The 11997-nt window shown below is 34.7% G+C and overlaps 1 protein-coding gene across 5 annotated transcripts in view; it reads left to right on the top strand.

Annotated features, from left to right (window-relative positions):
- The window catches only part of LOC121240390 (putative disease resistance protein RGA4), a 33501-nt gene that overhangs the window by 2794 nt on the left and 18710 nt on the right, over nucleotides 1–11997 (top strand). For 2 of the 5 annotated variants that reach the window (XM_041137819.1, XM_041137822.1), the window contains 2 exons: nucleotides 30–652; nucleotides 1285–1500. In XM_041137819.1, coding sequence (XP_040993753.1) covers nucleotides 30–652; nucleotides 1285–1353 — 692 coding nt within the window. In that variant the 3' untranslated portion in view covers nucleotides 1354–1500. Of the gene's footprint in view, nucleotides 1–29; nucleotides 653–760; nucleotides 856–931; nucleotides 1176–1284; nucleotides 1501–11997 lie in introns of those variants that run through there. The other 3 variants (XR_005935531.1, XR_005935530.1, XM_041137821.1) reach the window with 3 other exon arrangements.

The following is an 11997-nucleotide window of genomic DNA, read 5'->3' as shown; positions in this document are numbered from 1 at the left end:
ACCGATTTGCTCAACATTACCAGCAATAGGCTCCTCTACATCTGTCTCTTCTTCATTTGCACCTCTCTCAAAATTGAAGCATCTACGACTACATAGGATAGAAGATCTACATATTCTCCCAGAGAAGGGACTGCAAAACCTGAATTCTCTCAAGTCTTTGCATATAGTCAACTGCCATAGATTAAAGTCTTTGTCTCAAGGTATTCAATATCTCACTGCACTTCAAGAACTGAGGCTTAAGCATTGCCATAATCTCTATATAGGTGGCAATGATGAGGTTGAGATGGGATGGAAAGGCCTTGAGAGCCTCCACTCTCTGGATTTCATTGGACTTCCCAAATTGGAGTCTCTGCCATCAGGTCTTGAACATGTTACCACTCTGAAAATGTTACAGATTTCGGGCTGTTCCTTGTTGACAGCCATACCAGAATGGATCCGGAACTGGACATCACTGCAAGAATTTGAAATTTCGAATTGCCCTAATTTAACTTTGCTTCCCGAGGGAATGCGTCTGTTGAAGACTTTGAAAATGTTGGCAATTAGACAGCACTGTCCCTTATTGTTGCCAAGATGCGAGGCACACACAGGAGAGGATTGGCCAAAGATTGCTCACATTCCTGAATTGTACTTGGATCGGTCCTCCATGCCCAAGGTATTTAAGTCTTTGAACGTATCCATATTCTTCACCTTATCTTCTCTCTTCTTCTTTTTTTCCTAGTTATCTCACAATATTTTCTTCGTTACTAAATTTTCATTGCAGGAGGAAGTGATGGAGAACGTTGGAAAAAAGTTTAATGTTTATTATAATTATATGTCTTAGCAGTTTTAATTTGCAAGAAGTCAACAATTTAGCGGTAATTATCTTCTTAATCCTGTCTTCTTCCTATTCATAGAAGTTTCATTACTTAGATCATCATAATTCACATATCAGGAAAAACAATAAGAAGGTGAAAGAAGAAAATGAGGAAATTTAGGATAAGAGGCCGGAGGAATGGACTCTGGGCAGAGGCAACAAAGGTTGTGGAATTTGAGGACTACTAGAACCTCATGTGAGGTCAATAAGGTTGAGAAGTCAGAGGAGGATATGCCACCAACATCTTTTGTTAGAACTGTGAATCGGCCACTTCAACAATTTCATAAGTGCTTGCATTTCTGTTAGCATGACAAATTTTAAGGTAGTTGGATTATGCTTGTGGTTCTTTCCATGCTTGTGGTTCTTTCCAGATTACTAATTCTATAAAACATACAATTTCTCTCCAAGTGTAAGTACCTCATATGTCCAAGCTTTTGCAGGAAAGATTTATTTGGTTCACATGGGGAGCATACAACATGATGATGCAACCAAGTGCTTGAGACTTCTGTATTACTACTGCTTTCCATGAACATCGTTTGCCATCAGTGATTTTGAAGTTGGATGTTGTACAGAAAAGAAAGGATTTCCGACTAAAAAATGGAGGAAAATCTTCTTGGCTTGCTTTGAAGATTCATATAAATCGAGTGCTGATTTCTGCTGATGGGAGTAATAACATTTACCTATCCAAGTTTAAGAAACTTCAAATTCATCAGAACATGATTTTCTGGCGTATTGTATTCATAGATACCTTCAAGAATTATCTTCACTTTGAATTGTTTGATGTAAATCATGAACGGGAATCTATCCATATATATTTGTTTATGCAAATGCTGTATTCAAATTCCGCAGGGCACAAGTTTTCTTGAATGATATATATTTCTTCATGTCTGCAAATTTCTGTAATCCTTCAAATTCATAGTTCCTTTAATTACCTCCCTCTAGAATGCTGGTTTCTCCGTTTGATAGTTTGCATATGAAACAGTATCTTGTATCTCGTACTTCTCCTATGAAACACAATCATTTGAGTCACTGATAGGCGTACAGTACCAGCATTGTTGTGCTTTCCTCTCCCTTGTTATTCCCGGCCCAGAACAAATCTTCTTAACCCCTCACCCCCCTATTTTTTTCATGGAATTCATCTCTGATGATGGAGTAGTAGTATTATCACATATAGGAATATATTTTCCTGTTTTTAATTAAAATATAAACTTTTTTAAAAATTGCAAATCAAGATATGGGCTGAATATTTGAATTTTCAGACTTCAAAAACTTAGATTTATCCGGACACCGGCTCGAATTAATCCAAGCAGGTAGTTGGATACCCGGACCCAGACCCAAGTGCACACCCAGTCCTTAAATTTATAAAGCTTGGTTCATATATAATGTTTAAATTCTGAAGGTACATATCATCTTAAACTGATTTGGATTTATTTCTTGCTTCCCAATTGCCATTTGTAGGAATGCAGCTTGCTGATCATACTCTACTTGATGATCTATAATATCTCATAGGAATAATATAACCTTTTTTTTCTCTTTCTCTCTCTCTGTGTCACTAAGGTAGAGTAGGATGAGGGTGAAGGATCATGTGCTCAAGATCAAACTCCTTTTCTAATATCAGAAGAGTTCTCACCTAACAAAGAAAATGGCATGCATCGAGCAAAGTGGACTCTATACTGTTTATCAGACGGATTTATATGTATTGCTTGATGTTCAAAGAGAACATCTTAGTCCCTAAGGTGATTGTCAGAACTGTGAATTGTATGCTTGTTTGGTAGACATGATTAATTACTTCCTTGATGAGGACATGAAACTTTCACTTTTGACGGTTGAATGTATTTTTAAGCTGAATGTGAAGTGTTTGTCTTCAACCTCTTCTTTTATTAATTTCACTTGCATCAACTTGTTAAGTCACGTAATAAAATCGCATGAATGTATTTCAAAATGCATTAAAAAGTTCCCTACAAGCATAGTCCCTAGAAAGAACTGCAATCATTACATGCGCAACGCCTGTCACTTACCAATTGGTACCCAAGACGTGCTAAATCATTAATCAAGTGATGCCAAAAATTCAAATCGATCAAGAGAAGTAAATTATATAATATTTAATTCAATAAAACATCTGGTCTCCGACCTCTCTTGCTTAAAATATATAATACTATTACAGGTAACCGTTGAGGGTAACTGTAAGGAATCGACTGACGTTGATAAATTTTAAAAAAAAAAATAGACGAAATGAAACGAAGAGAAAATTTCAGATTTCTCATTTCAAATGAAACCAGAACTGGGCATTGTTGGGTCTGCGACGCTGCATCTCGTGTGGTTGTCTCTGGAATTATGTCTAATGCTATTGCTGGTGAGAATCATGATTACCGAAATGGGTTTAATTGTGCTTGGAAAATCCAAGATGTGGTTACATCAAACTGGCTCCTCTCAAGTTATTCCATCTTCGGCTCCTCAGCTTCTACTACTACCACTACTCCAACCATCGCTTCCCTACTTGCCCCTAGCTTTCAGCAACAAAATTTCGTTAATGATCATATCAAAGACATCCTCGCACCCAATCATTTCCAAAGCTCAGCATCATTTGAAGGTTTGCAAATAGTGGGTAATAGCGAAGCTCATCAGATTGCCATGAAAGAAGTGAAAGTATAAAACGGCCAACGCAGGCTAAATTGGAATGGTTCTTGCTAGAACCAAATGGAGCAAATCAGCATGTCGGATCCTTCCCTTTACTGGAATGCAACCAATATTGATGGTTGGAATGATCTGGGAAACATTGGGTCTTCTATCACTTCTCTGATCTAGCATAAACAAAAATCATTTTCCATTTGTCTCCCTCCTTTTTAGTCGTCTTATCTGGGTCATTGCTGGTTACCTAGGTTTCTATTGATTACTCCTATTTTTTAATGAATTTTATGGTCACAATGGACGGGGTTTCAAAAGCAAAGTCTGAAAAAAAAAAAATAGCAAGATATTTCATTAAAGCAAAGTTGAGAGGAGCTTGGATCGGAGCGATCATGTCAGCAGCAAAAGATCAGCTTGTTAGTTTTATTATGAAGGTTGAGTCAACTCACTAATTGCGCTAAGAGGAACCTTGGATCTTGATCTTCATCTTATCGACTTAGGTATAATCATCATTGTCACAATCACCTACACAGTACTATCGAAGGGTTTCATTGTCAGTTTCGTGTAGAAGATTCAAGTGGGGAAGGTGGAAGACAAATGAGGAAAGGGTAACCGTTGAGTGGGAAGGTGGAAGACAAAGACGAAGACGAAGCAGGAAAGGGGGATTTCATGAGAGCTCTGGAAGATGAAGGGGAAAGAGGGATTTCGTGGGAGATTTGGAAGACGAAGGGCAAATGGGGATTTCAGTGGAAAAAAGAAGACGGAGGAAAAATGGAGGGAATTTTAGAAAAGATAGAAAAAATGCCGTTTCGATTTGCCATGTGGGACACGGTATCCCCACGGTTCCCCTGGCCAGTTGCATACAGAGTTTTTCTAAAATATATTAGCTTGTTCGCCCAATTCATGGTACTGAATAGGTTGCTCTCCTATTATCTAATGGGCCGAGTAGTTTGGGTGGGTGGGTTAGGTCAAAGTGACCTACCACCTAGGATTCGAACTTAAAACTTATATTTTGATATTAAATTAAATTACCACAATGTCAAAATAGAGACCTTAAATTTGACTTTATATTTGATCTCATTTAATTAAATATTTTATGTGTTGAATCCACTTATAAGGAAAGTCTAGAGGGAGTTTTAGAATATAAGTTAGATAATTATATTCAACTATTGCCTATCAATTCGAGACATGTAGATGATAGCAACACGGCATATCATAATGTAATACCATGTCTTTATTCTATTTTTGCAATACATTGACTTTTTTTGTAATTTGCCTAATGTTTAGCTGACTAACATTGCTTGTAGGCTTGTAATTCTAAAAGATGTGATCACCTAACAATATATCCCTTGAAATGACACCCTTTCCATAGTGATGGTTTCCATGAGGGATGATTAAAGAAGTTTCAAGAGACAACCTTTTGATTTAGTTAAAAGGTTGTTTCACTTGTTAATAGTTGTGCCATTTACCAACCATTGTCTTACCAATGGTTATGCCCCTTCAACCAGTGCCTCACGGCCTATATATAGGGGCCTTTGGTGCACAATGAAGGCACTCAATTCCTCTTTGTCCATCACCAACTTGTGGGACAAATACCCTCACAAGATTGTCACCATATTTTTGAATTTTCATTCGATTTTAGTCCATTTTTGTTCTTCATTTTTCTACAATGATATCAAGAGCCTGATTATGAGAAATGGTTTAATTTCACTCATTGAGAAGATGATCAATAGGCAAGTGCTTAATTTGGCAACTACACTTACATATTACAATTGTCGGGATTTGAGAGTGTTGAGGACACGTCAGAACCTTGGTCGCCGGCGACCAGTTCATCAGATGAAAGCCAGGACAAAACATTTTTTGATTCTGCAACATCTGTGCACGAGAAAGAAGAAGACAACGTCTCTGGTCAAAATGGTCTCGTTACGACTAACGGTCAAGAGAATTCAAATTATTCTTGGCTAAACGAAATTGGCGTTCAACCAAGTGAGGAACAAAACAACCAAAACGACACTAACGTCGTTTTGGCCGTGTCTGAGGATTCAAAACTTACAATGAACAACGTTGTTTCGAGTATACTCGGAACCAAACGACGCCATTCTGAGAACATTGGAAGCCATTCGTAAGATGCAACACGATTTTGTTTCAGCCAAACCGAACGACATTGTTTCATTTGGAACGGACTTACTCCAAATGGCTAGAATTTGGGCCAGGCCTCCAGCCCATTTTGTAGAAGCCCATGGGATCATAGAGAATTGGACCTAGACCCAAGCCCAAGCCCAATTGACCAGCCCGCGAGCTGACCCATCATTTGTAGCCACATGCCAAGCAACAAGCCGTGTCCTAAGCCAAGCCACGAAGGGAGAGAAGAAACAAGCCGTTGACCGAGCCACTAACGACCGGTTTTATTCTTCTGGACTCGGTTTGAATCTGTTAAAGTTGACTTGGTTTTCTAAACCGGTACGGGCTAGATTTGGTATTTGAGCCGTTCTTGGTCATTTCAAGCTCGATTTGGTTCATTCAAAAATTGTCGTGCTACAAATTTTGTGCCAAATAATTATAAAGCACATGTTGGCCGAGACTATTGCTAGAAATTCTTTGAAAAGTGAGAAACATCAAGGACAGTTTGTGGGAATACTCGATCTAGGCGTCACCTCTATTATTCTCATTATTTAAAATATAATAGGAGAATTTTGAGGTTGCCACCTTGGATTAAATCCAATGATTATTATTAAAATTGAGTTTGTAATAACTTTAATTTCTCAAAATTGAACTATTGTATTTAATTTATTTACAATAGAACACATTTATTATTTCTACACTCTTTTGGTTATTAATTTTTTTTTTAAGATTTATTATTTATGACACTGAAGAAAAGTATTGATCCCTTGAGAATAAAAAAACTGAATGGAATAAATTTTCGGAGTTGGAAAATGCATATAACTTTTTTCCTAACCCATGAAAAGACCTTATACACATTAACAATACTAAAACCATCAAAAAGTGTAAAAAATGGGCTAAATGGAAGTGGAAGCAGCAAACCAAACAAGGATAAATGGGAATAACATAATGCATGAGCAAAATCTTTAATTTTGCATTGTATGAATGATCACATCATTTCTCAATTTGAAGACTAGGAAACTGCTAAAGAAATTATTGATGCAGTTTAGGCAAATTATAATCTACGGTCGGATACGTATATATAATTATTATTGGATAGTATATCCGAACTTGTATGAAAGAGAATAATGACATTGGAGATCACGTGCTTCAAATGGAGTTGATTGCAAAAGAATTATATGATGCTGGCCATTCTCTCACTGATAAAATGTAAGTTACAATCATAGTGAATAGTCTTCCTTTATCTTGTAATCATATTGTTACTTCTTTAACACATGGTTGAAATGAAATAACATTGACTTCACTTTCAATACTTTTAGTACTTAAGGAGAAATGATGAAGAGGAGGGATAGAGATCGTCAATCATCCAATTTATTGATGGCTCAGGGCAATCATTCTACATGGAATAAGATGAAACCAAAACAGTTTAAGAAAAAGAAATGGTTGAAAAAAAAAGACAAAGTAAACTATTTTCTAGAAACTGTTTTTAAGTGTGGGAAAATAGATATTACAAATCACAATGTCCTAATATGAAAAAAGCACAAGAAAAAAAAGAAAATTGTGATGACCGTCTCAGAAGTAATGCTCATGGAACCAGCGTCAAATTCATGGTGGGTTGACTCTATAAAAACAAGACATATATGCAGGAACAAAGATCTGTTTGTCAAATTTGAAAAGAAACAAACAGGAGAGTACAAAATGTATATGGGCGACAAAACATACTACGACGTCTTGGGGCAAGGTACATGTACATTTAAAGTAAATGGTTCCATTATTTTACTTAGGGATGTATTATATGTACCTAGTATTCGTAGGGAATTAAGTATCAGTGCCTGTACAAGATCAGAAAGGCAACACAGTTGAGTTTAAGTCTGAAACTGCTGTAATAAGTAAAGATATTGTATCAATGAAAGGCGTGAAATATCACGATATGTATGTATTGAATGTTGATATTAATAAAGTATCTGTTTATGATTATTTGAATGTGTCTACTAAATGTACATATTTATGACATTTAAAATTAGATCATATGAATAAAAATAAGATGATCAGAATGTATAAAAGTAGATTAATACTATAAATAAACTCAAATAATATTGATATATGTGAACCATGTATTAAAGGAAAAATGAGTAGTAAATTTTTTTTCAAAAGTTAGAAATCCACATATTTATTTGAAATTATACATTCTAATGCTTGTAGACCTCTTAAAACTAAAATCCATAAAGGAATGAAGTACTTTCTTACTTTCACTTATGACTATTCAAGATATGGACATATCTACTTATTCAAACATAAATATGAAGCAATTGAGAATTTTAAAAAACATAAAGTAGAAGTAGAAACCCAGTTGGGTATGCCCATTAAAGATTTGAATAATGATAGAAGAAGTGAATTTGAAGTTTTAGATGATTTCTACAAATTGAATAGTATAAGACATTTATATTATGGCATATAAGCCTCAATAAAATGACATTGCAAAAAGAAGAAATATAACTCTATTGGATGTGACGAGATCGATGGTGGTATATGCTGACCTACCAATACATTTTTTGGGTGAAGCATTATCGATTGGCATATATATTAAATAGAGTTGAAACCAAAGCAAAACCTCTTACACCATACGAGACATGTACGGAACATAAATCAGATTTAACTAAACTCAAAGTGTGGAGTTGTAGGGCACAAGTGCTTATCCCAAGGCCACTAAGGAATAAATTGAAAACTAAAACCTGGGAATGCAGGTTTATTGGATGTGTAGAAAAAGGAAGTGGTTACAGATTTTATCATTATAATAAATGATTGGTAGAAAATAGAGATGTCATTTTCTTAAAAAATACAAACCTTATTACTCTAGTTGATCAGATAGATTTATTAAATGATTTAAAGAGTCAACAGATCTACACAAGGTCTGACAATGAAAATTATGATATTATTCAGATACAAAATAATAAAAATAAAAAAAGCTCAAATGAAAATCAATCTTCAGGTATTCATGTTGTAGATAGTGGGAGTAAAAGAACCAAACGATCATCAATATTATTTTAAGATCGTTATGCTCTACATATCAATTTGGAAAATTTAGAAAATGATCCAGAAAATTTTTCTGAGGCAGTCAATAGTATCGATACAGATAAATGCCTTAAGGCCATGAAAGATGAAATAGAATCGATAAATAAAAATAATGTTTGGGAGTTAACAGATCTTTTAAAAGATAGAAAACCTATTGGTTGCAAATGAGTTCTCAAAAGAAAATTTAAAATTGATAGTAGTTGGGAAATGTATAAAGTAAAGTTAGTGGCCAATGGATATACTCAACAATTAGATGTAGACTTTATGGATACGTATTCGCTTGTGGCGAAGTTCACATACGTAAGAATTATCATGTCTATTGTTGCCAGGATGAATTTGACATTACATATGTTAGATATAAAGACAGATTTTCTTAATGTTGAATTAAAAATGATATCTTTATTATTCAACCAGAAGGATTCCAAATTAAAAGACATGAAGAAAAAGTCTACTGGTTGAAGAAGTCAATATATGGACTTAAGCAATCTTCAAGATAGTGGTAATTGAAGTTCACCAAGCCATTTTGGAAATGCGATATGAAATGAGTCCACTAGATCACTGTGTATATATATGGAAACATGATAATAAATTAACATTATTATCATTATATGTTATAATATATTACTTGTAAGTAATTGTCTAGATATGATGAATGAAACAAAATAATTCTTGAAATCTAAATTTGAAATGAAAGATATAGGTGGATCCATCTATGTTCTTGGTATAAGAATTTATAGAAATAGAAATTCAAAGATATTAGATTTAGATCAAAAAAAATATCTTGAAAAAGTACTTAAAAGATTTGGTATAAAAAATTATAAATCCTAAGGTACACCTATTTACAAAGGTCATACTTTAAATAAAACTATGTGCCAAAAGATGAGGAGGAAATAAACAAAATGCTTAAAGTTCTTTATGCTCAAGCAGTGGAAAGTCTTATGTATGCAATGACTTGTAAGAGACCAGACATTTGTCATTCAGTAGGATTGGTAAGCAGATATCAATCCAATCCAGGTAAGGAAGATTGACAAGCAATGAAACATATATTAAGATATTTACATTGTACCAAAAATATAAAATTGTACTTTGGGATCAATGATATAGAATTAATCGGATATAGTGATATTGATTTGGATGTGATTTAGATGATAGAAAATCTATAAGTAGATATATATTTCTATTTGGTGGAACGATAGTTTCTTGGTTAAGTAAGAAACATGATTGTGTTGCTAAGTCTAAGATGAAAGAAGAATATATTGCTTGTAGTACTGCAGTGAATGATGCGGTGTGAATGAAACGCTTTATTGAAAGCTTAAATTTGGATACATCTATAGAACTAATCAATGTATTTTGTGATAATCAGTCTATCTTCTCATTTATAAAAAGTGGAACACAGAGTTTCAAGAAAAAACACATTGATATGCATTATCACTATATTTTAGATATAGTGGAGAGAGGTGAGGTCGATGTTAATTTTATTTCCTCGACCTCGATGGTAGTAGATCCAATGACTAAATGATTGTCTCTAAAAAAATTCAGAGAACATGTGACTAGAATGGGGTTGACAGAAGTCTAAGTGAAGTAATCTCATGGTACAAAATAAGAATAAGAACTTTTGATCCGGTGAGGCTTTTGGTACAAAATTTTTTATGGCGAATTTTATTTGGTGGCAAATAATTATTTTTCACTACCAATTTCACATCACCAAGAAAAAGTTAGCTGAAAATGTTTTATTTTGGCCATTTTATTTGTCATGAGTCACATCATTAAAAAAAGTTTGCAAATAATAACCTTTTATGATAAGATATGTATTCACTTGTGAGGAAATTGTCTGGTGACAACTTATATTATGCAACCGCACTCTTTGTAGGAAATGCAATATTGAGAATATTAAGATCAAGATGCAAATCACATTGAAGGCAAGCTGCTCCTTCAGAAATATTTTCCCAAATACTTGTAAATGGTGATCTGCTAGCTCTAGCCTAAAATTATCTTCATCTCACTCTCACTCTCTTGATGACCAATTACAATCTGCTTCTCCCCACATTCGGTAACTCACTTTCTCAACTAATCTGACCCACAATGTACAGCTCAAAGGTCATGATCCAAGGCCATGGTGATGGGTGTCAATGATCCAAGATCAGGCCCTCAATACTGGACAAATTTCAAGCAACCCAAAATTTCTGGATTAGGGTTTTCATCCCCAATTACTCCATTCCAAGGGCATCTGTGACTTATCAGCAAGGAGATTGCATTACAATCGGGATTGAAAAATCTGGATATTCTACTCTATCCAGGCATTCATATATATATATATATAATATTGAATTATATCGTTCCCACAATTCCAAAACGCCTCCAATTGAAAAAGCCCAAGCTTATTCCTAAAGAATCATAAAGTTAAACCTAAATTTATACTTACTTTTATTTCCTTTACAGATAGTTTATGCAATATGTTCTTTGAACGATTTGGATGAATTGAGCTTTACTTTTGATTTGGGTTTGCTTAAATTTCTAACTGAATTGGTTGATTTTTGACATAATTTGTACAATTTTCAAGCGCTGAAATGAAAGTTTTGAATTTCGTTCCAGTTGAGGTACTGAAACGGAATATTTTCATACTGGTACGTTTCGATATACCATTTCAGAATAGTCCTTATATGGATAAATTATATATATAAATAATTATACATATTGTTAATGTAAAAATGAGTGTGTTGGCATATTCTTATGAAAACTTTTGTAAAATTATGTTGTAACAAGTGTTGAAATGTGTTAAAGTGAAAAAGGGTTGAAGTCAGCTCAAAATGGCTCGAGCAGAACTCATACAGAGAGTTCGCTTGATAGGTGCTTGACTTCGCGCTCAAGCAGAACTCATACAAAGGGTTCACTCAACATGCTCGACATGGAGCTCGAACGGAATTCATACAGAGAGTTTGCTCACCCATTGCTTGACATGGAGCACGAGCAGTAACCCAGAGCGAGAGTTTGCTCAACCTTAACTCGACATGGAGCTCGAGTGGCTTCTGAAGTATATCGTGCGCTAGACACATAGCTCTAGCAAATGTTCAAAATTTTCACTTAAACTAGGGTTTTCAGCGTCGTATTCCTTTGATGGTATGAAAGGAAACTTATGCTCTGTCCTAATGTGTGGAGAAACTGAGCTAAAATTGAGCCTCTTCCAATAGCACTTGAGAGAAACTCTCTTCCACATTCAAAGTTGATTCTCTCTTGGAAAATACGTCTTCGTTATATCACACTTAAAGATTAAACACAATTGAGTCCTCTGATGTGGAAGTGTTCATTCACCGGAAGGTTTTCAGAAC

Source organism: Juglans microcarpa x Juglans regia, chromosome 7S, assembly GCF_004785595.1.
Source record: "Juglans microcarpa x Juglans regia isolate MS1-56 chromosome 7S, Jm3101_v1.0, whole genome shotgun sequence".
NCBI lineage: Eukaryota > Viridiplantae > Streptophyta > Magnoliopsida > Fagales > Juglandaceae > Juglans > Juglans microcarpa x Juglans regia.
The sequence above is the reverse complement of the archived record's forward strand: the minus strand, read 5'-3'. Positions and strand labels throughout refer to the sequence as shown.